At 38.4% G+C, this 26,171-nt stretch overlaps 1 protein-coding gene across 2 annotated transcripts in view; it reads right to left on the bottom strand.

The window, feature by feature from the left end:
- Positions 1-925: 925 nt before the first annotated feature.
- LOC125250424 (microtubule cross-linking factor 1) overlaps positions 926-26,171 on the bottom strand; it is a 69,298-nt gene continuing 44,052 nt past the window's right edge. Inside the window, exons 7-16 of one of the 2 annotated variants that reach the window (XM_048162991.1) lie at positions 22,419-22,589; positions 21,615-21,833; positions 20,405-20,566; positions 17,645-17,812; positions 14,719-14,970; positions 14,339-14,644; positions 12,716-12,792; positions 8,704-10,267; positions 4,865-4,925; positions 1,802-1,937 (exon numbers count right to left, since the gene is read on the bottom strand). In XM_048162991.1, the coding sequence (XP_048018948.1) occupies positions 4,887-4,925; positions 8,704-10,267; positions 12,716-12,792; positions 14,339-14,644; positions 14,719-14,970; positions 17,645-17,812; positions 20,405-20,566; positions 21,615-21,833; positions 22,419-22,589 (2,958 nt within the window). In that variant the 3' untranslated portion in view covers positions 1,802-1,937; positions 4,865-4,886. Of the gene's footprint in view, positions 1,938-4,864; positions 4,926-8,703; positions 10,268-12,715; positions 12,793-14,338; positions 14,645-14,718; positions 14,971-17,644; positions 17,813-20,404; positions 20,567-21,614; positions 21,834-22,418; positions 22,590-26,171 lie in introns of both variants that reach the window. The other variant, XM_048162990.1, reaches the window with a different exon arrangement.

Below are 26,171 nucleotides of genomic sequence, written 5' to 3'. Positions count from 1 at the left end.
CTCACAATTGTGTTTATATCTCGTAATTCTGACTTTATATCTCGCAATTCTGACTTTATAACTTGTAATTCTGACTTTATATCTCGTAATTCTGACTTTATAACTTGTAATTCTGACTTTACAACTCGCAATTCTGACTTTATAACTCGCAATTCTGGCTTTATAACTTGTAATTCTGACTTTACAACTCGCAATTCTGACTTTATCTCGCAATTCTGACTTTATAACTTGTAATTCTGACTTTATAACTTTATATCTCACAATTCTGACTTTATCTCGCAATTCTGACTTTACAACTTGTAATTCTGACTTTATAACTTGTAATTCTGACTTTATATCTCGTAATTCTGACTTTATAACTCACAATTCTGACTTTATATCTCGCAATTCTGACTTTATCTCGCAATTCTGACTTTATAACTTGTAATTCTGACTTTATATCTCGTAATTCTGACTTTATAACTCACAATTCTGACTTTATCTCGCAATTCTGACTTTACAACTTGTAATTCTGACTTTACAACTTGTAATTCTGACTTTATAACTCATAATTCTGACTTTATATCTCGTAATTCTGACTTTATAACTCACAATTCTGACTTTATATCTCGCAATTCTGACTTTATCTCGCAATTCTGACTTTATAACTTGTAATTCTGACTTTATAACTTTATATCTCACAATTCGGAGAAACAAATGAGAATTGTGAGATAAAAAGTCGCAATTACATTTTTTATTTTTCATTTCATGGTGGAAACAAGCTTCCATAGTGACTTGGGAAAATGTGCACAAGTATAATCAGTGTCAATAAACTCTCCTGCCATCGTGTACAGAGCTGAACATTCAGTTTTACATTGGGTTTTAAAATACATTGTTATGATTGACATCATGTATATCATTCGTCCCTGTCGAACTAGAGTGTGTGATTTTCTCCTTTAGATTTGATCTAATTCTCTTTACAAATACAACTGAGTCTTTTTAAATTCAAGCATCAAAGGTTTCCAACAAAATGGGATGTACGAGGAAAATAAGAAAATAGTTTTGTAAACTATATACACAGAACATAAATTAACAAATGATATTTAACCCTCCGAAATAGAGAACCAAAAAAAAAAAAAACAGAACGTAAATACATGTAAACTTTTATGCTGTTCTGACAAATATTATTACTATCCAGTTATATTTTCAGAACATCTGAAAAGAAGTTCAATGTTTTACGACCAACACATATAAAGTCATATGTATTGCATACATGTACATTGACACACACACGAGTACAGGACCGTAGCGAGGTCACGTGTGTGTAGGCACCTCTTATGGAACACTTTGCGGTGTTTTGCGTCAGTACATTCCAGGTCCGTGATAATTCCAAAGCGGAAGTTCTAGAAGGTTTTCCGAATGGTTCAGTTCAGCTGGTGCTCACAGAACTCTGCCCTCTAGTGGCAGTTCAGTGGTTCTTAGAAAGGTTCTCGATGGTTCCGTCGCTCCGGCGGTGTGCGTACGTGTGTTCAGGCTGGAAACGGGGATGGTAAAGGAAAGTGAAAGCATAAAACAGGGATTTTGCTTTTTTTTTGGGGCATTTCAGAAGTGAAACGAGAATGCCTTCTAAACTCTGTGGGTCTATTCAATTCATATTCACACGTGACAACTAAAAGGGGTTGTGGTAAACAGGTTGGTTAAAAGAAAGTGCAAAAGGATGTAGTTTAGGCTGGTTAAGGGTGCGGGGAAAGCTCCTGACCGGGCTCCTCTATCTCCGGGATGGTGTGAACCGGTCTGACGGGCGAGGGGAAGCGGAACCTCTCTGTGCGCTCCTTGTAGTTGGGTGAGGATGATGGCGAGTGGGCGGCCCAGCGGGACGGAGGTCGGCGGTTGGCAGGACGAGCCGGACGCAGGAAGCAGGAGTCCAGAGGTGGAGCCACTGGCGAACGTGGCAAGTCCTACAGTCAAAGAAGAAAACATATGGGCTTTCAAACTCTGCAGGAACACTGTTTTTTTTTTTTAGACAAGTTAGTTGGTGGTAGATCTGCAACACTGGTGTTATTGTTAACTAAAACTTCAATAAAATAAAATAAAACACTGTTCATTAAAATAAAGCTTTAATAAAATAAAATATAAATATTAGATGAAAAAACAAACAAAAAAAAAAAAACATGTTGACTTGGCAACTAACTGAAATAAATAATTAAGTTGAATTACTAGGATTACCAAAAACTAAAATTGAAATAAAAATAAATGAAAGCTAAATAGCAAAAATAAAAAAAACTAAAACTAATAAAAATGACAAAAGCACATAACTCAATTAAAATGAAAACTGAGAATCTAAAAATAAAAGATAATTTAAAATATTTAAAAAAATACTATAAATAAAGCTTAGTTGAAATACTAACTAGAAATACAAAAAAAACTAAAACTAATAAAAATGACAAAAGCACACAACTAAATTCAAATGAAAACAGAAAATCTAAAAATAAAAGCTAATTTAAAAATACTTTGAATAAAGCTATATAGAAATATAAAAAAGTAAAACTATTAAAATTTGTTTTCGCTTTTTAAAATAAAGCTGAAGTAAAATAAAAACCATTAGATAGTTTTCTAGTAGTTACTACGGAAGAGGATTAGGGCCAAGCAATAATAAAAAAATAAAACCATCTTGAGATTAAAGTTGTTAAATTTCGAGAAAAAACTCGTTAAATTTCGAGAAAAAAGTCATTAAATTACGAGAACAAATTCGTTAAATTACGAAATTAAATTATTCGTTAAATTTTTCCTTGTAACTTAATGACTTTATTCTCATAATTTAATGAGTTTATTCTCAACATTTTATCTTGACTTTTTTCTCGAAATTTAATAACTTTAATCTCAAGATGGTTTTATTTTTTTATTATTGCTTGGCCCTAATCCTCTTCCGTAAGTTACAGTGTTCATTAACTTAGAAAACTTAATTGAATACAGAAATGTTGACTTGGAAACTGACTGAAATAAAATAAATTGAAGTTGAAGTATTAGAATTACTAAAATAAAAATTAATTCAAGCTACATAGAAATAATTAAAAAATAAAATGACAAAATAATAAATAAAAAAAAACGACAAAAGCACATAAAATTCAAATTTGAAATAATACTGAAATACTGAAAAAGCTAATTTAAAATATAAACAATGCTATAAATAAAGCTAAAGAGAAATGCAAAAAAACTAGAACTATACAAATATTTTTTTTTGTTATTTAAAATAAAGCTGAAGTAAAATAAAATATAATTATTACATGAAAAACTGTAACTGTTAAGATAAGTTGAAGTATTACTAAAACTGAAATAAAATTTAAGCTAAATAGAAATAATAAAAAACTAAAACTAATAAAAAAGCACAACTAAATTAAAATGAAAACTGAAAATGTACAAATAAAAGAATTCAAAATATTAAAAAAATGAAGAATATTCAGCTTGTTTTGGACTGAACTTCTGCTTTTGAGGAAATACGTAGTTTCAGCTTGATTTATTCTAAACAAATCTCTGAGGGATAAAACAAAAATTAAAAATGAATGAGATTTCAACGTGAGAGGTGGATATTTTCTGTGGTTTGAATAATTCAAAAAGAGGGATTTACTACAACTACTTGAGTCTGCTTTCAGGTTTTGGGCGAGACTTTGAAGCTGATATAAAGTGAATTTGAACAGAGTCCCGCAGTTCAACAGAGGTGTTTATATACTCCAGTGACACCATAACCAACACAAACCAGCTGTTTTTATCTCAAATTATTTACGTTAACTAAAAATAAAGCTGAAATTAAATTAAATATAAATATTAGATGAAAACTTGTTTAAATTACATTCAAATATTAAAATGACTAAAACTAAAATGGAAATAAAAAATAATTAAATTGAAATATTAAAAAAAGACAAAAGCAACTCCTAAGGCTATAAAAATGAAATAAAAATATTAAAAAACAAAATTAAAACATTCAACCAAGCATAAAGTTGTTGTTAGATGTGAAGAAATGAGACCCAGCATTAGCAGCAGGTGTTAAACGCTGTAGCAAAGGCACAAACAGCAGCCAATGAACCCAAACCGGCTCTCTAACACACCACTAACACTGCTAGCATGCTCACGTCCTGCTAACACCAGACCGGAAACGTTACAGGAAGCACAGGACGTTACGCTGTAGTCTCCATCAGTAGGACAGGTGAGGTTAAGACCCTTTGAAATGGACACAAATAATAAAAATACAAACACACAAACACCTAGCAGCCAAAGGACCTAAGAAAAATTTTAAAAAGTGATTATATATTAATAGTCAAAATGGTAACGCCATCCAAAAAGCCACTTCTGAGTTTGATATACAGTGACTCCAAAAGCATTTGGACACTTATGTCACTTTAAAAAGTGTGCAAACACTTTTTGTCTTCATTTTAAACACTATTTTTTCTTTCAGAACATCTATTTGGGAGATTTTTCACGTAGTTTTCTTGTGTTATTTTCATTCAAATAAATCACATTTTCTTTGACATTTATATATTTTTGAGCCACTGTGTATCAGCCAAAGTTTCTTGTGTTTTGGCATATGACATTCCACCCCATATGCATGATAATTTCAGTCCAATAAAAACTCTGATAGCTTTTTGGATGACTGGTTATTAGTGACGTCAATTAATACCAGACGATGGGCATGCTCACACCTACATGAGGACAAAGAAAGTGTGACCACAACGAAGCACGCACAATATTATTTCCCATAATGCCTATAGCGGTGATACAGTGTCTAGAAACTGTGTGGCATGCGGTGAGAGAAATCCATCAAAATCAGTGAGACGAAACACTAGTGAGGTCACTGTGAGGTCAAAGGTCAAGTAGGATCGGTGGAACTTACTGCACGGCGAGCGCAAGCTGCGTTACAGTCCCCAGGGTGCAGTTAGTAAGACAGTATGGTTCTGGAGACAACCCAGAAAAACAGGAGTCAACACACTTGTCAAAATAACACAAGCACATCAGACTCAGGTTAGCACTACGTCGGTCATCTGGCAAGTCCGGCGGGTCGCACGCATCCAAGGCGTAACCTGTAAAAGCAGCCTCGCTGTCCTTTATAATATAAACATTATGAGACAATATAGCAGAATCTCGGTGAATCTCAAAACACGTCCAGGACATATTTCTCCCCAAAATATAATATAATAAATATAATCTAATCAAATTGTATTTTGCCTTTAAATTTTGCACAGTTAACATCACAGCAGTGCAATATAATATAATATAATATAATATAATATAATATAATATAATATAATATAATATAATATAATATAATATAATATAATATAATATAATACACCGATCAGGCATGACATTATGAGCACTGACAAGTGAAGTGAATAACACTGATTATCTCTTCATCACGGCACCTGCTAGTGGGTGGATATATTAGGCAGCAACATTTTGTCCTCAAAGTTGATGTGTTAGAAGCAGGAAAAATGGGCAAGCGTAAGGATTTGAGCGAGTTTGACGAGGACCAAATTGTGATTTCTAGACGACTGGGTCAGAGCATCTCCAAAACTGCAGCTCTTGTGGGGTGTTCCCAGTCTGCAGTGGTCAGTATCTATCAAAAGTGCTCCAAGGAAGGAACAGTGGTGACAGGGTCATGGGCGGCCAAGGCTCATCGATGCACGTGGGGACAAGCTCAAATTGCTCAAGAAGTTAATGCTGGTTCTGATAGAAAGGTGTCAGAATACACAGTGCATCGCAGTTTGTTGCGTATGGAGCTGCATAGCTGCACCCATATGACATGCTGACCCCTGTCCACCGCCAAAAGCGTCAACAGTGGGCACGTGAGCATCAGAACAATGGAAGAAGGTGGCCTGGTCTGATGAATCACGTTTACTTTAACAATATTAGGAAGGTGGTCATAATGTTATGCTTGATCGGTGCATATCATAAGGCAATCACCTCTCAAATTGAATAGAGATAAAAGGTACAAAAACACCTCTTTTCTCAAGGCAAAATATTAAGTGCCAACTTGAAATACCATGTGCTAAAGTGTTTAGTGAATTCATCCCTTTCTTCTGTTGTACTGTATGTATTAATGCCTAGTAACATCCAAACACAAATCCCAGATGCATACACTGCTCACAAACAACCATCTGCCCTTAATGATGTTAAAATCTTTGTGAATGTGTCTTTGGCCATTAACAGGGCATCATGGGTTTGTGCAATGACGCTGCTCCTACAGTAAATGCTGATCTGTCTGTTGACATTTCTCATGCTTTCATGTGAGGGATTAATCTTCTAAATGGATAGAGGTTGGCAGGCATCAAACACTGGATACAACTTTATTATGGTGAATTAGAACATCCTGCATCAGAAGTAGTTATGTAAGGTAGTTTCACTGCAAAATAAAAAACTATAAGCAGCATGTGACTATGCTACTGTTAGCATTGCAACAAAGCAGCGCGCTAAAGCATGCAGCTCAGATGTATAAGACCTGCAATCAGGCAGCATTTGAAAGTTGGGAATGAGACTTCTTGATACTTTTATATAACATAATTTTGTGTCTTGAAACTGCATTGTCCAAAGACCAAAACCTTTAACAAGCAGTCAAATTTCTATGGTAATATACAATCCATGCTAAAAAAAGGAGGCTAAATGAATGTCTATGTACCCGCAGGAAAGAACAAAATTACAAATTAGATTTCTCACTAGACAGCAATGAGGTTAGACTAAATGGAGACATTTTCTAAGGTCTCCTGCATCTGAGATGTTTTTCCTGAGAAAAAGACTCCAGTAATCTCACGTGTCTCCTTTAGATTTTCAGAAGAGATCTCAACAACATCTCAAACTGTGCTCAGATTTGCTAATGTCTGAAATCAAAAGTCAGCAATCATCAAAAAAATCTAAATTTTGATGAAAAAGACAATAAGACCAGGTGCCTCATGTATAAAACTTTCCGTAGATTTCATCCTAAAAGTGTGGATTTTGCGTACGCACAAAAGTTTTCATATTTATAAAACCATGCATACGCCAGAACATGCGCAAAAAAATCCCTTTATAAAACCCAGTCAACGAAGATTGTGCGTACATGCATCTCCACCCCGTCTCCTCCCCGAAATAACAATATATGGAGCTTACCATGGCTAGTTTTACTATGCATAACGTCATCTGCATATCATTTCCATATGAATAGTTCATTCCACACGACGCCATGGTTAACGATGCAAGACATTTGTTTCGTCACAACGCCAATGGACCATTCGTTCAACAAGTGAGTCCTTCGGTGTCTGTCATTATACCGTCTATGCTGCTAAGCCATCTGCTTAGATGGAGTCAAGCACGCGCCATTTATCATTATTCACATAAAAATATCTTCTCAAAACATGAGTTCTGCTATTAAGAATTCAATTTAAAGCAGAATTATCATGCTCCAAGCAATCCTCGCTGCAGTTAAAATATTAAAACAGCAGGAAAAGTGTTCAAAAGCAGCACATCCATTGCAAATATTTCTATTTAAATTCATATAAAAAATGTAACTTCTGGGTAATGATTTCATGTAGCCTACTTTCAGTGCTTAACTCCATTAATGAGAGTGGCATGTTTAATCTAAATGTGGAAATGGAATTCTGGTGTCCTCAGAATGTGTCTGTGAAGTTTCAGCTCAAAATACCCCACAGATCATTTATTATAGCTTGTCAAATTTGCCCCTATTTGGGTGTGAGTAAAAACACACTGTTTTTGTGTGTGTCCTTTTAAATGCAAATGAGCTGCTGCTCCCGCCCCCTTTCCAGGAGAGGGCGGAGCTTTAACAGCTCACGCTTCGGTTGCTCAACAACAACAAAGCTGGAGAATCTCACGCAGCCAAAATGAGGATTGTCAGTAACGGTGTTCAGCCTTACATTGTTCAAACCGGAGTTGACACTGATGGAGAGACTCAGGAAGAAGTTACAACTTTGAGAATGAAACTGGACGTTTCTGAATGGTTAGTGGATAAATTTATGTAGTTGCTGTGGAGTTGATTCAACTCATCGACTAGCATGTGCCATCATGTTCATCTTTAGCATTGAGTTGACCCTCATTTGTGAAGCAGTCCGGCATAAAATGACAGCATGACAACAACACTCTACTACAACAACTCTTCCTCCTCTCTAAAGCAGCCCAACATGGCCTCACCCCCTTTGTTGCATGTTCTCAGGGGGCAGGGTTTGTGTACATTTTACAATTAGTGATGTCACCAACCCGGGAAGAAGCCTGTTGTAGTCCCTACTAGCCGTATGTTGTTGTCCTTAAAAAGCGATTTCTGTAAAAGAAAATATCTCCCTCTGCTTTGAACTTTGAGCGTCATAACTTTGCAGATGTTGTTTATGCTCAAACAGCAACATTACACACTAACTAAAGTTAAAAAAGTAAAATCATAATCAACCACCCCTTTAAAATCATATTGTTTACTTCATTACTTCGCTCACTCCAGTACGGTGCACACATATTTACGCTGTTTATTTTTTTATAAATCCTGATATGTGCATGGAAAATTGTGCATGCACATTTCAATGCCTATTTTGTGCGTACGCAATGTTTATACATCAGGCCCCAGAAATGTTGCTTAAGAAATAAATAAGGTCAATTTTAATTTCATGTTGACTTTATGTCTCCTGAGCTTTAGAAGAGCAATCTCAAAGCAATAAATTCTTCCTATAGTCTAGGTAATGAAATAAAGCTCTCAGTTACCTCAAGACATCCAGGTTTCTCAGTGTCTCCGGTTCTGTTCGGAGCAGCTGCAGATGAAGCAGAAAGCCTCCTCTCCTCTCTGAAGCTCTGCTCCAGTAGTTTCTTATTCAAGATTCGTGCAGCGTTCTCCGCTAATGTGTAGCCCGGAGGAGCGGACAGGTCCTGTCTGATGCTAATCCCCTCTGGAGTTTTCTCACCCTGCGTCTCTACAATGAGCTGCACAGGGCTTGGGGACCGGCCCCGAGAGTTCCTTAAAGGCCCCTGTGCAGCACAAACACCAGGAGATTTGGGGTCTGTTGGCCCTGCTTCAGTGGGGCGAGAGCGGCTAGGGGACTTGTTGAACTTCTGCATGGCGTCGTAACCGACGGGCGTGTGGTCGATGATGTTGAAGAGGCTGGAGAGGCCGTCGTTGATGGTGGTGTGAACGGGACTGTCTCTAGTTGTCGTGGAACGAGCCCAAGCGGATTCGTTGTTGCCTTTTGGCTGCTGGGCAGTGGTTGTTGGTGTGGGAGCACGGGCCTGGCCGACAGGTTGTTCTGCTTTGCCAGCATTAGAGGGTTTCCGTTGGAGCTTGGGAGAGCCGTATTTCGGAGAACAGCACGGGCGTTCAAACTTGGCCTGTACGACTGGAGAGTACTGCATCTTCCTCAGGCTCCTAGAAGGGGATGAGATGGGTGTGGAGCCTCCTTTGGGTGTTAGACAGCGGTGAGGGCTGCTTGTGATGGTGCGAAGAGCCTCCGTTTGCAGTCCCACGCTAATGGTCTGGGTGGTCTGCGTCCCCCGCGTGGTTAAACCATTCGTCTGGCACGCCATGTCCCGTAGCTGCCTTTCTGGAGGGCTGGATCCAGATGCAGACGATCGGATAGCATTCCGGGCAGAAAACGCCTTTTCCTTCATGTCGTCACTCAGATTGCGAGACAGCTCCAGCTCTAATGACGAAGTAAACCCGACTGCAGCGCAAATTGATGGATGTTCTCCAGGCCTAAGTCCTGCCTCCAAATGACTCCTAAGCTCACACGGCCACCTTCCTCCAAACACCTCCTCTGCACCTCCTACTACCTCCCCTGCCTTTACGTTAGTCACTTTGGAGAACATGTACTCCTGCTCGGAGGTGCCTGGAGCTGACCGCTCCCCTCGAGTGGGACTGTGGAGAACATGCACCCCAAACGGGTCTCCACCTTGGGTCGCCCTGAGCGGGAGCTTTTGGCAGTACTCGGGGCTACTCATGGTGTTGGTGGTCAAGGTAGCGCTGGTGGTCAGGAACCAGGAGGCTGGCTGGAATGCTTCTGAAGTAGACTCGGCCCTTCGGGATTCTGTCCTCTCTGCCCAGGCCTCCATCACCGGAGAGGGGATTACTGGGCCAGGAATGGGACAAGTTGCCAGGGAACTGGTGGGCAGATCCCAACCCTTACTATTAAACTCCTCAATGTATTTGAGGTCATCCGGTGAAAGGGGAGGAGTCACATCGTCCCGCCCATGCTCGCCAGGTTTGCCCTTATCTGGTAAGAAGGGGGAGCTGTCCATTAAACGCTGGAAGTCGCTCATGGAGCAAACTGACTTCGCCCTGTGGAGGCAAAAAGGGTTGAAAAGTTACATTGCTGTTGTTAAACATTATACCTGACACTACTCTTGACTTGTCCAGCATCTTGGATTATTTGTCACTCAGTTTAATTCAATGCATTATGGGATTGCCCTTTCCGCAAAGGATAGATGCAATGTTCAAACAAAGTATGTTATGAAACAGTGCAATGTCACTGCCTAACTTTTGGAATTATTTTTGCATTAGGAGGGGTAAATATCTATGTTTGCATGGTTAACCCTATGTTCCCCTTACCCTATCCTTGGGAACATAGGACACTTTATAATATGTTCATTATTTGGCATGTAAATCTGGGGAACATGGGGACCCTAGAAACTGGGGAACATAGAGCCTGGAGAACACTGGATCCTGGAAACATGGGACAGAACAAAAGAATGACTCCAAAAGGAGTAGGGGTTAAACGGATCATAACTGATCCATGATCTGTACGGACCAGGCCCAACGATTTGGCACGCATGTGTTTTGCAGATTCATTGCTAAGTTTCACCATCAATGCAATACTCGTGCTCTGTTATCAGTGCACACAGCCGGGAACACCAGATAGATATAATCTGAACCATGGGTTTTGTGATCCGTAGTACCACTTATAAGAAGCATGTTGATGATACTTTAAAACACTCTCTAGGTAGACAGCATGCCTGGTTTAATGTGTCAACACCAAAGGATAAGTATCTTTATTAAATCAATGAACAAATGAAGTTATTTTTCTTTGTTGATGGGAAGTTTAATATTCAGCCTACTAAGATTAAACTGTTCCTTTCCATTTGTAATTCTCCTGAGAGGTTGCCGAATCAGCAACAACAGCACAGTCTAAACATAGTTGCTCACCTACACTCAAACAAGGGCAAAGCGAGATCGATTGATCGGTACAGGTTCAAAGTGGGACAGTCAGGAAAAGACACTGAAGCTTATTTGCAGTAAACGAAACAATGTTGAGGAGACCTTTGAAAAGGACAATGATAAATGGACATTGGATCAATAACTGGACTCAGAGGAGTTCACCAACAGATAACAAACCCAGCAAATAAAGGCCTCATATACACAAACACACACACACACACACACACACACAGACTGGTAACCTGAAGGTTGCGGGTTCGATTCCCAATACTGACAGGAAATGACTACTCACTACTCCTAATGTGTGTGCATTAACTTGGATGGGTTAAATGCAGAGGACAAATTCTGAGTATGGCCTTCACATGTCACTTTCACTTTCAATGCCTAAAAAAGCAAAATAGCAGTATTTTCTGAGGCCAGCACTACTTTTACTATTCATACTTTGGGATTTGACCAAACCCCTAACTCACTCCTAACCCTAAAGGTGATGATACACGGGGCAACTTTTTGAGCAATGTTGCTGGGCAATGTTGCTGTCAACGGGCAACCTGATGAGACACAGGGCAACTAATTAGGGCAACAGACAGTTGACAGCAACTAATCAGAGAGGAGCAAATCTATTGCCAACTCAATAAATACTTTATTATAAACACTTGTTAGGCACTTTATTTCAACTTTTCAAATATTTTCTTCATTTTTATTAAAAATAAATGCCTTTCCGATTTGATTTGTGACAGGAAAAGGGAGAAGAGCGAGTTCCGCAAAAGGCAGATTCGAACCCGCGTCGATCGCATCAATAGCTATTCATGTGTCAAACGCCCTACAGCCTACGCTACTACAGCCGTTAAACAGACCCTGTCTTTTTAGTATTTAACTGAAATCATTCAATGGCTTCATTACAGCATACACACATTACTTCGGACAGTTGTTGGTATTTTAACCAATATATGAGGTAAATTCCATGTTTTGGGTTGACGCATGACAACTTGCTAGCGTAAAAAGATAAAAGTTCACACTCCTTTTCTCCGCTCCACTGTCGCTGAGGGCCCGCCATCTTGTTTTAATTTTTCTGAAATCTCCGAACCGGTCACGTGATCGGCTGCTAACATTCTGAATGGAGGATCTCAAAAAATTGCTCACGACCGATCTAACGTATCCAGATATATATTTGTTGCTCATTCTCAGTGGGAAAGTGCCCAAGCAACGTTGCTCGGCAACATTGCCCGGCAACATTGCTCAAAAAGTTGCCCCGTGTATCATCACCTTTAGACTAGTAAACTTTGGCATCTAACTATTTGTACTATGGAGAAGAATGACACCTCAAATAATTTGTCTTGTTGATTAAAGGTGTGAGGCTGTTACTAAGTGGAAGGGACTCAAGCCATATCTAGAGGCTAGAAGATCATGATAAAATAAAACTTTCAGAAATATAAGATTATTTAATTCATTTATGAAGCTGTTTTCAAGGTTTGTCAAACTTTGCTATTCTTCTGTGAATTTCTATCTTCCCTAGAGAAGAGCAAAACATTTTAGTCATTTAGAGGCACACATACTTGTAAACAGGGACCATACCTGAGTAGGCTGCCGCTGCTCTTCTCTTCCTCAGGGTAAATGGCAGGATCCACAATCTCAGAAATCTCATTCAGTGCCTGAAACAACAACACAGTTAAAACATTAACATAGCTTCCTAATGAAATAGTGGGGAAAAACTCTAATAAATGCTTCCAGGGTATATCATCTTTAATGAAATTAGCAAGGGGGTCTTATCAGGAAAATAAGTCTTTTTGATTTGATTTTTAATTGATCTTTTGAATAAAAAAAAAAAATGAAACTCAAACTTTCAGAACTCAAAGTTTTCTTTCTAATGTTGATGTATTTCCTACTGAAACAGTACGCTGGAGTGGTCTAAAAGCCCCAAATCGTTATCTAGACATTGTGCAGCACAGTTTGTTTTGTGACGCTGTTACAATGTAATAATTCTTACTCATTTCACATGCAAAGATATTAGCCAATCACAACAGAGGTAATTTACATATAGAACTCTTTTACAGCAGAAAAAAACAACCTGTTTAATTATAAGGGTCAGAAAGTGGACAAAAAAAAAAAAGTTTTTTTTTTTTTGCAAGACATCTTGACTGTCATAAGTTGAACTTAAAGGGGACCTATTATGCCCATTTTCAGTGATATTAAAAGACCAAATTCAGTATTCACATTATTGATGATGAATGCTATATATAGGCGAGATGAGCCAAGAATATGAATGCTTAAAGGGGGCCTATTATGCCTCTTTTTACAAGATGTAATATAAGTCTCTGGTGTCCCCAGAATGTGTCTGTGAAGTTTCAGCTCAAAATACCCCACAGATCATTTATTATAGCTTGTCAAATTTGCCCCACTTGGGTGTGAGCAAAAACACATTGTTTTGTGTGTGTCCCTTTAAATGCAAATGAGCTGCTGCTCCCGGCCCCCTTTCCAGAAGAGGGCGGAGTTTTAACAGCTCATGCTTCTGTCACTCAATAACAACAAAGCTGGAGAATCTCACACAGCCAAAATGAGGATTGTCAGTAACGGTGTTCAGCCTTACATTGTTCAAACCGGAGTCGACACTGATGGAGAGACTCAGGAAGAAGTTACAACTTTTAGAATGAAACTGGACGTTTCTGAATGGTTAGTGGATAAATTGATGTAGTTGCTGTGGAGTTGATTCAACTCATCCACTAGCATGTGCCGTCATGTTAATCTTTTGTGCAAATCCAGTGTTGAATTGACCCTCGTTTGTGAAGCAGTCCGGCGTAAAATGACGGCATGACAGCAACACTCTACTACAACAACTCTTCCTCTTCTCTAAAGCAGCCCAACATGGCCTCACCCCCTTTGTTGCGTGTTCTCGGGGGTGGAGTTTATGTAAATTTTGGGATTTGTGATGTCACCAACCCGGGAAGAAGCTTGTTGTAGTACCTACCAGCTGTTTGTTGTAGTCCTTAAAAAGCGAGTTCTGTAAATGAAAATATCTCCCTTTGCATTGAACTTTGAGCGTCGTAACTTTGCAGATGCTCAGACAGCAACATTACACACTAACTAAAGTTAAAAAAGTGAAATCATAATCAAGGACCCCTTTAAGAAAAAAAGAAAAATGCATGATATGAAATGAGCCTCATCGTGCAGTGTGAACTGATGTCTTCCTCTGTCTCTTACTTCATTCAGGTGGGGGAACCTCTTTTCGCTGTCCAGACGTGATGGAGGGGGCACCTCAGCCTCGCTCAAGGGGTCAAGGGAGAGGGCATCCAGAAACAGGCTCTCTGGGGGCCTGTGTCCCTCACAGGGTCTGGATCTGCCCACCGCCCCCTTCTCCTCCAGTGTGGCCTCTGAGTCGGAGTGAGAGCGCATGTGTGCAGCTGTGCAGGGTGAACGCGGAGATCTAGGAGCCTTACAGGGGCTCTCCTGAGGGGAGAAGACATGCGCTGCACCTCCTTCTGCTGACTGTAGAATGTCTTTCTGTATCTGGGATGGAGGAGATGAGATATTGGCTCTGTTTCAAGGTATGGAAATGTATAAGTGAAATAAGTAGGAATTACCTTTTCCATCTTGTGGTGCATGTCCCGTAAGCTGCGGTCCCATTCCTGCCTCTCTTTCTCGAACCGCTCCAGTAGTTCATTCCGCTCCCGGGTCCAGCGCTTTTCTCCATGCTGCAGTTTCCAGCGCAGCTCCAGTGCTGTGCTGTGACTGTCTGCCAGTAGACGGCGCTGCTCCTCCCGTTCTTGTTGAACCACATCTGCAGCAACTGCACCTTCATCTGCGCCTGCTGACTCACCTCTGACATCCTGCAGCTGCATGTACAGCAGAGACAAAGAACAGCATAAATGCCTGAATAGGGTATGTTTGGAATAGAATACTACTCATACTAGCTTTGCAGAACATGCACAGTATACAAACTGTATGCACAGAATGATACGCTACCAAAATGTGGAGTATACATCCAGAAGCCACTGTGTGGAACATTGTATCCCACAATGCACTAGACTTGACCTTCCATTAACAGTGTGACAAATGAATCGTAATTACAGCCGTGTTTTGTAACATCTACTTCTTGACTCATTATTTAATCAGAATGCCACAAGTTAAGACATTTTGATGCAAACAATGGACTAAAATACAAAATAACCAGATTTATTTCCAATATGATAATAGGATACCACTTGTTGAATTAAACATGCAACATATTGACATAATTTGACAACAAATGCCCATAGAACCGCTTGCGGGAAAGTTATGAAATTTGGCACAATGATAGAGGTCAGTCCCAACGTTAACCACACCGATTTTGGAGTCTCTAAATCAATGTCACTAGCTCCACCACCTGTCCAAATTTCACTCATGTTTATGCTAATAACTTTTGAACCATAAAGGTTAGAAATATAATTCTTTTTTCCTTAAATTCCTTGGCTCAAGACGATTTGACTGCACTAATATATTGCATCAAATGTCTTTACTTGTGGCAATCTGATTATACAATGGCATTGTTTTTCATCATGAAAATTTTGAATTATCCAAAAAACCTACTTTTTCTGAATTCCTCCTAGGCCGTTGCTCCGATTTTCACAAAAACTGAACCGGATCATCTTCAGACCATGCCGACAAAAAGTTGTGGAATTCAAGTTGATTTGTCAAACCATTTTTGAAAAACGTGTGAATGAATTTTACATAGCGCTTGCGAAAATAGACATAAGGTTCTATCTCCTCAACGCTTTATCACATTCAGACCAAACTTGGTCCATGTCATCACAAGCATGACCTAAGGTTAAATGCTGTGTTTCGGTGTAGTGCCACCTACTGGTCTGGAGATACAAAAATGCTCTTTTTGCTCATAACTTTTGAACATTTTTTCCAAAAATCACAAAAGTGGTCTTATTAGATTCAGGTCAAATGATATCCAATTTTTACATATCGGCCATTTCGGGCATCGCCCATTTTGAATTTTGTAGTAAAATGCTGTATTTGACGAACGCATGAACTTATTTTCACGGGAGTCATCTTGCTGAGTCTAATGATACCAAACATGCTAGGTTTCGCCTTATGGTGAGTGCAATGTTGTGATTTAGCATTTAAACAACATTTGCAAATATCGTAGAAACTGTTTGTCTGATTGTGATGAAACCAACATAGGAAAATTGGAAACATAGATTGTTGAATAAACGTTAATGGCCAAATATCAAAGTTTTGATAGTAAGTGGCAAAAAATGCAATCAAAGTCAGGTGCTGGTAATTTTTTAAGTGTTCATACATATAAATGTCTATTACTCCAAAATTAAATGTGTGGGCACACTCTGAGGACACACAAAAAAAGTGGTGGGACTGCGCCTCTGACTCTAACTGCAGTACTGTTGGTCTGATTGACTTCAGCATTTACATGCAGTTGCTATCATTTGTCTGAGTTGCTATCAAAGTCCATTATGACATTGATGGTCTGCTGCTAGCTTCCTTGTTTGCTTTTGTTGTGCTTGGCTGCTCGCAGCTATATTTATTATTATTATCATAATAATATCATGTTTTCATACTGTTTTAAATGCTGTTTTTTAACAAAAAGTATACAGTACACAGTGCATACTGCACAGTATGGGTTAAGCAGCATGCAAGCGTTCGATTCTGAACAGCCATACAAACACAATCATGCACTGACTATATATTTAGTTATTTAGCTAAGTAGAGTCATTTTTAAGTCTGCCAGATTGCCTATAACATGTGGGACATGTAGTGCAGTAAAGTCCAAATACACCCTTCTCACGTCAAGCCAGATGTTCCTCAATCTATTCGCTGTCTAAATGAGCAGGGCTTCTCTGACATCTGCTTCCTTTTAATAGACCATGAGTGTGTTTGATGGACGAAGTGCACCACTGCATAAATATAGCTGGCTATTTAAAGACGCTCCCTAACTCACCGACACCAAAACAGCCACTGTAAGCAAGTCACTGTAAGCCGAAAGCAATACACGGCACTGCAGATGCTTAACGTCTAAAGCATTCGCTGCTTAACTAGATTTATGTCTTGCTGAGATATAAAATATGTCAGTTTTATGACAAGACCATTCAACCTTTCAGAAAGTCATTTTGGACTTTGATAAAACTGATTAATGGCTGAAAAACGCTATTTATAGAACCGTTCAAAAATTTGGGATTGGTAAGATTTCTTTGTTTTTGAAAGAAGTCTCTTAGGTTGTTTTTTTAAATGTATGTTAAAATGTAATTTATTCCTGTAATCAAAGCTGAATTTTCAGCATCATTACTCCAGTCTTCAGTGTCACATGATCCTTCAGAAATCATTCTAATATGCTGATTTGCTCCTTAAGAAACATTCCTGATTATTATAGATGTTGAAAACAGTTGTGGCGCTTCATATTTTTGTGGAAACCATGACATATTTTACAAATTTCTTTAAAAAAATGTAAAAAATGCTGTACGGTCGTTCACAGGTGATTCTGCTGTGATGTAAGTTTTACTTCTGCACCTTGGTGACATGACTCCTCATTTCAGCCCGCTGAATCTCCCACGCCGCTCTCTCATTGGCTAGTGTCTGCTGCAGCTGCCAGCGCCGCTGCGCCTCCTCACGTAGCTCCGCCCTGAACTCCTCCAGTAGAGAGCGCAGGGCGTGTAGCACACGAAGACTGTCACCTGCCTGTAGACAGAGACAGTGGGAGTTATTCTCTACATCAGTGTCACTGTTTCTGATCTCCCTGAAACGCCTCCATTGTAGTCTTGAGTTTTCTTCCAGGAACGAACACATCACGATATTCCTCATTTAAATAATTTAAAAGGTATATGCAAAATAAAGGGGTGGGGCCTGGTTGAGTTAGTTAGTAGTGTGTTGAAACTGGCGGTTATGATAAGGGGCTGGGCATTTTCAGAACATGCTCAAAGCGCTTGACCAATCACAACACACTGCTCCAGCTGACCAATTAGAGCACACTGAGCTTTTCAGAAGGAGGGGCTTCATAGAGGCAGGAACTAAACAGAGCGTTACTGACAGATTTGGAAGAGAGGAGCTGCAGCAATGTAAAATATCTGAAAAATAATGTGTTTTTTGAACATTCAAGCAGGAAAACCTGTTCTAGTAGCATCATAATATGACCTCTTTAAATTGCTTTCTAGGAAAAATAAGTGAGATTTAACAAAGATTTTACTTTTCAGCATGTGAAGGGCAGTAAAATTCATTTCCAATAAGGAACTCAGTAGTTGTGTGTTTGTATTATTAATTAAGTAGATGTGGGAGAGAGTTAATCATGATACAATAACAGAGTCTCTCTTAGTCAGCACCTCTCCTCAGCAGCTTTAATTAAACGAACAGTTCTGTCATTATTTATTCACACTCATGTCAGCTCAAAGGCATCTTATTTAAACTGAGTGTGAATGAGATCTGTGAGCAAAGAAATACATTTAAAAGTGCTGAGACATTAATATCAAATCTCTCCAGTATGAAGTGTGCAGTTTCTGTGGTGCAAAACAAAACTATCTTCAAAAAAGTTTCAGATTCACTGTTGATTGAAATAATTTTATATTCAGCTCCTGAATATATTTAGTCAATTTAGTATATTTATATTTAGTCATGCCAGTGGTGCAGAAATGACACACATTATTGGTGATTTCATATGAGTGACAGTTCAATAAACTGGTCTTTTACTAAGGAACATATCCTTACTCAGTAGTTTATATGTAAGCTTGGTCAGCACAGCAAAACACACAGCATCAATGGAGCGGGCTGCATTTGCGTTAAGAGTGCGTGTTCAGCAGAAATGTCTTATTAAATGGAAATTCAATGAAACCATATGCACGCTGAGAAATACATAAGCAAAATAATTTAAAGGGAAAAAGTCACGTCTAAACAAGACGATGAGACCGCTTTAATGATTTGTAAAACTGTAGTGGTTTACAAACTCCTGCACTTAGAGAGGTTAAATAATAGACTAGAGCTGAGAGAACTTTATATAGAGCCAACAAAGCCCTGCTACTGAAACATTAACACTGCTTTAATGTTTACTCCAGAAGACAGGGAAGAGAGATTTTAAAGGGTTAGTTCACCCAAAAATTAAAATTCTGTCATTTATTACTCACCCTCATGCCGTTCCACACCCATAAGACCTTCGTTAATCTTCGGAACACAAATTAAGATATTTTTGATGAAATCCGATGGCTCAGTGAGGCCTCCATAGCCAGCAATGACATTTCCTCTCTCAAGATCCATTAACGTACTAAAAACATATTTAAATCAGTTCATGTGAGTACATTGTTTCCATATTAATATTATAAAGCTAAGAGAATATTTTTGGTGCAAAAAACAAAAAAAATAACGACTTATTTAGTGATGACCAATTTCAAAACACTGCTTCGTGAAGCATCGGAGCACAATGAATCAGCGAATCATGATTCAGATCGCGTGTCAAACCGCCAAACTACTGAAATCATGTGACTTTGGCGCTCCGAACAGCTTATTCGACACGCTGATTCATTATGCTCCGAATCTTCCTGAAGCAGTGTTTTGAAATCGGCCATCACTAAATAAGTCGTTATTTTGGTTTTTTTGGCGCACCAAAAATATTCTTGTCGCTTTATAATATTAATATTGAACCACTGTACTCACATGAACTGATTTAAATATGTTTTTAGTACCTTTATGGATCTTGAGAGAGGAAATATCATTGCTCCCTATGAAGGCCTCACTGAGCCATCGGATTTCATCTAAAATATCTTAATTTGTGTTCTGAAGATTAATGAAGGTCTTACGGGTGTGGAACAACATGAGGGTGAGTAATAAATGACAGAATTTTCATTTTTGGGTGAACTAACCCTTTAAAGGTAAGTACACACATTTCTATAGGTTGTTCAATAAACAAAAACAAGAATATGATTACCAACAACCACCACGTCAAAACACGGTGTTTATTATAGCATTATTATTATTATCAGCTGAACACAAAAGAAGATATTTTAAAGAATGTCAGTAACCAGACAGTTGATGAGCCCCATGACTTTCATAGTTTTTTTTTTTTCATATTATGGAGGTCAATAGGGTCCATTAACTGTTTGGTTACTGACATTCTTCAAAATATCTTCTTTTGTGTTCAACAAAAGAAAGAAATGCATACAGGTTTGGAGTGAGGGTGAGTAAATGATGACAGAATTTTCATTTTTGGGTGACCTATCCCTTTAAGATGAATCACTTCTTGTAATAATTTTTCACATATTTGACAGATATGTTGCTGTGGTGTTTGACCTGTTTCTGGGGCTGGAATCTCTCTGGAGACAGCAGGAGGGGGCCGGGGTCTGTGAGGTCACTTCCTGAGATTTGGGTACACACTTTGTCTTCCCTTCCCATCTCTCCATCACCCTGGTCGATCATAATGCCCAGTTCTGGAATGTTCTCCAATCGATCGTACTGAAGAAACAAGTAAGAGTGAAAGCACAGAAAATGTTTACAGTTACATGTTGAATCAAAACTAAATAAAACTAAATAAAATATAATTTTTATTTTATTTTATTTTATTTTATTTTATTTTATTTTATTTTATTTTATTTTATTTTATTTTATTTTATTTTATTTTATTTTATTTTATTTTATTTTATTTTATTTTATTTTATTTTATTTTATTTTATTTTATGGTAAATCCTGAGCTGACAAATGACATTTCTTGACAGTTTTTATGAGATTCACCCACTAAGTCTATAAAAAAACAACTAAAGTCTATAAAATATCAATGTTATATTAAATGTATAAAGGTGATTTTTTTATGTTTACATTTAGTCATTTATCCATCACATAAGTGACTATTTTTTCTTTCTTTTTTTTTTTTTTTAAACCAGTGATTAGTACTGGATTAATCATAATGCACAGTAATTATGGTATACATATTACTAGTTCATGCATTGCCCAAACTGTATATATTTTTAAAGCAACTTTTTAAACATAAAATTAAACAACTGTTTGTGATGTGATGCAGAGCGTTACATATCAGTCACTTATGAGGTTTCATGTCAGTAAAGGTGCCATGCTCTAGCGTTTGAGCCACAGGAACAATGATATATTGACATGCCGTAAAAATATTTTTTCAGTCTAATATTTCTGCACTGGAAATATTTCTGAGCTTCACTGTTAAATTTCATAGTACTTCAGAAAACTAACATTTGTTTACAGCAAATCACCGCAGCTGTTGTAGATATGACAGATGGACTGTGAAATGAAAAATCATACAGCATGTGCTCACACTAATTCACACTGTTCCACTACTGACCTATTATGGTTTGTCAGATGACCTACTGCCACAAATGAGACAAACATTTAAAAAAAGAAGCAACACAAATCTACAGAAACTCATCACAAATGCAAACTTCCCATCATGCATCTTTTGCGTATCAGACAGTTAGTTATATCTGAGCTCAGTCAATTCAGGGTCAACTAGAGCAGTTATTCTGGATCAACCCCTCACCTCAGCATGTGCGCCCTCATCCACGCCGTCTGTCCTGCGGCCGAGCCTCCAGTGCATAAGGATCCAGCGCAGCTTCATGTAGACAATCACCATATTGTGGCGGAACAACCTCACTTCCTGTTGCAGCAGGACTCTTTCCTGCGGCCATGTTGGTTCATGAGATTGAAGTCCCTGCAGCTCGAGGCCTCGTCGTGCCTCTGCACGCCTCCTCTCCTCCTCCTTCAAGATAGGACAAGATAGTAAATATCATTATTAATTTGACATAAGATGAATGCATGCTTGTATAGAGAGTAATGAGATCATGTGGGTGTTTTAAGGCAAGTAGAAAAGTGAATCCTCCTAGAAAAAACAACTAAATCTACTTTTTATTTTGCAGTTTTGAAGTATGGTAGCTGATTGCAAGCTGGTTTATGTGGGAAAGATGACCAGAATGTTCCAATAACTAGTTTAACCACCTAAGCCCTATAAATTCTACTGTATCGTATTTGATACACACATTTGGCCTCTAAATTATCAACATGATGTGAAAACTATGTTGCACACAATATACTACATGTCTTCTGTTGTCTGACTTATTTTTAGTGTATCCTTTTATAGCAAGTAAACGCCTTTTAGTATAAATCTTCAGATTTTTAAATATTTTGTCTAAATTTTCAAGTCAATTCATTTGCTTTTGGTATATTACTTTTGTGCTCTTGGTATATTGTCTATCTCTCCATAACAAACTACTGTTTTATATGTGAGGATCCTTTGAATTGATCACTTGTAGCTCTGATCCTCTTTCTCAAAGTGAACCGCATGAACCTGAGTGATGGATGAAGTGAAGCTGTCTCTCTCCTCTTGTCCAGCTCTCATCCTCCTGTCATGGTCCAGGCGTAGTTGTATCTCTCTGGTAGGCGTTCCCATCTCGGGTAGAGCCGGCTCACGAAACTGGACCCCAGCAGAACACAGAACACCAGTTTCAAAATCCCAGCACTTGCAAGAGAGACACCATCAGTTTCATGCATCGGTGACATGCATCAAGGCAGAGGTGAGCTGATTATTTCAGTATCTTCTCTTTCTAGATTCTAACTGTTACTGTTTCATGGCTAGTTAAGGAGGAAAATATGAAATAAGCTTTTATGTTTATAGTAGCAATGAATGAAAATATATTTGGACAATATTCTTACTGCAACTGTTTTATAATAAACTCTCCAGATCTCTGGTGTCAAATACAAGAGAATTAATTTAGAGGCGCATAATTAATTCAGATTCATTTCGACGGTGAAGAAATATTTAATCTGTGCTTTGTGTGCTGCTGTTTGTAAGTTCTAATAAATGTCTTAAAGGGGTCATGACATGCCTTGATCTTTTACCATTAAAACATCCTGCAAGTGTCATAGCTTAAAACATCCTCCTCATTATAAACAAAGGATTTATTAATCAAGCTCCAAAGTCAGCTCAGTTTGATTTTGCGGGATCTGTGATGTCACACAGGCGATTACATTTGCATATGCCTGCCTCTAAAGCTAGACATCGACAAATAGTTTTACATCATCACACCATAGGCCCCGCCCACTGCCGTTCAGTCGCTTAATGGCTGACACTTGCCTACTCGGGATGTAAGCGCTGTTTTAAAAGCAAATAGAACCCATTATAATCAGTGACGCTGTCTACACTGATACAGTATACAGATGTGCATTCTGTTTCTGTCGACATCTGGACAAAAGGAAGAGTGAAAGAACGTTCACTTTGGCGCGTCCAGTTTAAACAGCCCAATTGCATCTCTGTACAAACGTCTCGGATCGCATCGGAGAATTTTATGTTTGTTCGGAGCATTTCGTTTTGTAAACGAGGCACAGTGTAATGGAGAGTTTGCAAAGAAACTTTTGTTGAAAGATGACGCAGCCGACTGTATTGGATCTGACAGCAGCTGAATCACAAATTGTAAGTAAACGATTTCATAATGGGCCCAATTTAAACAATCTAAGCGCATGGTCTGAAGCAGGTGCAGGTGCACTTAGTGAGTGTCCAAATCCACTTTTACTAGTTTAATGACAGAAAAAAATGATCCAAAAGGGTTGTACCTAGTCTCTTAATGAGTCATGGGTGTGTTTTGGGCGTAACATGCAATAAACCAATCAGAGTGTCATCTCCCATTCCTATTTCATGCTATTTACATGGCGGCGTATAGACACTCTCAACCTGACGAGTCAGTTAATTACGCATTGACTTTAGAGCAGGTTTTTGTTGGTCAGTTACCTCAAAATAGCAACATGCCAACAATGCACCTGAACACATCTCGTTTTTTAGACCAGCACGCCCATGAGAGAACAGATGGGCGCGAGTGCATTTGTTATTTAAACCATGTGACGCAGGATGTGAAAATGATAACTGCGTCTGGCTGAAACTAGCAAAAGACACTTGTGTCGCGCCTGGCATCGCATTGCGCCGGGTGTGTGATAGGGCCCATAGTGTGATAGTCTGTAAATAATGGTTTTATAGGGATAAAGTTTTTAAAGGTCCCGTTTTTCGTGGTTTTTTGAAGCTTTGATTGTGTTTATAGTGTGCAATATAACATGTGTTCATGTTTCGCGTGTAAAAAAACACAGTATTTTTCACATAATTTACTTATCTGTATACCGCTGTTTCCACTGTCATAAAAACGGGCTGATGACTTCCTTGTACAATGAAGTCCCTCCTTCAGAAATACGTAACGAGTTCTGATTGTGCCAGCGGTTCCTGTGTTGTGATTCGACAGCAGCTTAGCTCACCGTGCCCGGAAAGGTCACGCCTCTTACCATAATGTGGAGATGCACGCGCTCAGTGTTATTGTAAACATGTCTTTAATTTTACCCTATCAATTTGAGCCGGAATCAGACCCGGTGATTGGACTGCGGGATGAAAATAACAGCGTTTCGACGACATGGCGACGAACACACTCTACAAACGCAACTCTTGTGTATTCCTGTGGGCGGAGGTTAGTCAAAAAACTGTTTTAGTGACGTCATTAAAGAAGGAAGTAGAGGGATGTAGTCCAAACTGGCCGTTCGATGTAGGCGACTTCTGTTAAATAAAATATCTCGCTTGGCATTGAACTTTGAGCTTTAACATTTTACAGATTTTATTTATACTCTAACAACAACATTACACACTAACTAAAGTTTGAAACATGGGATCACGAAGAACGGGACCTTTAAAACACTCACATGCAATAGCAAGGGTCACCGTGATTTTGCCAAGTAAGACATGTTCCTGGATCAACATATTTTGTTGATCCTAGAACAACATTCCAGTCTGAAAATGTAGTCTTAATCCTATTCCTAACCCTAAACCTAATCCTACCCATAACTTCTCCCTAAAATCAGAGGGGAAAGATAGGTGAATAACATTGATATAGTAGCACCTAACCCTGGTTGCAAGCCTAAACTTGACATAAATGGTAAACTTGTCCCTCAAATCTGATTGGTTGATTGGAATGTTGTTCCAGGATCAACAAAGATGTCTTACTTGGCAAAATCATGGTGACCCAATAGCAAGTGGGTATTGATGCTGTTTTCTATGCAAATGACGTTTGATCCTAACAGTGGCCGTTTACTGACGAGACGCCTCATAAAAATGGATTATTATTTCAGACAGAAGGTCAAAATGAAGGCATATATATTTGTTTTTGGGGGTTTTTTGTGCAAAAAACTTTATTAACATTATAAGTGAACCTCAAGGAACATATTAAAATAATAAAAAATCCATGTCATGACCCCTTTAAATGTAAGAGTGAAGATTCACATACATAAATATCAAAGATATAAAATAAGCATATGCTGCCTTCAAGTCACTGCATTAATGCATGAGCGCATGGGAACGGCAACAACATTCATAATTACTACTGATAAACACTTTGTTTTTGAGCCCTGAATTTTGAGGGTGAGTCAGATAAAAAATCATATTGGACATACTAAGCCCCAAATGGGCCTTTTTTTAAATTCTGTGCTGATTTTAGAGGGAAAGTGCTAAATTACACTTACTGGTAGCTGAAAGCTCAAGTTGCATAACTAATGCACATCCTTTGTTCTTAATTTGTTACAATAGTGCTAAAAACATTTTTTTTCTCTCTTTGTAAGTAAATGGAAAAAGTGAGAAAATTACCTGCGTCCATTTGTTCCAGTCACAATTAATAAAAAACTATTGTACATAAGACTTCTGAAGTCAAAATTATAGGGAACTTCCCAGGAAGACTTGAAGGCAAAAAATGCGAAATGTTGCATATCGCGAGCTGCTAAATACACTTTCTTTCAGCAGTTTTGGTTAGCCTGTACAGTTCACGCTGAGCAGCAGCACATAAACTGAAGCTTAGACAACCATATAGACACACAACAAATTAAATGCAAATACACATTAACTGATGGCATGATTAACACACATACAGCCCTTGTTTTCATGTTACAAAGAGTCACAAATTGAACAGAACATCAAAGCTCCTGCATGCGTGAGAGGATGGTGAGTGTCGTAATCCATGACAAACCAGTGTGATTTTACAGAAACAGCAGTGGTTGTGAGTGGAGTGAGACGAAACCAAAA

This window comes from Megalobrama amblycephala, linkage group LG17 (genome assembly GCF_018812025.1).
Source record: "Megalobrama amblycephala isolate DHTTF-2021 linkage group LG17, ASM1881202v1, whole genome shotgun sequence".
In the NCBI taxonomy this organism is placed as follows: domain Eukaryota; kingdom Metazoa; phylum Chordata; class Actinopteri; order Cypriniformes; family Xenocyprididae; genus Megalobrama; species Megalobrama amblycephala.
Note: the sequence above shows the minus strand (reverse complement) of the source record. Positions and strands in the feature narration are given on the sequence as shown.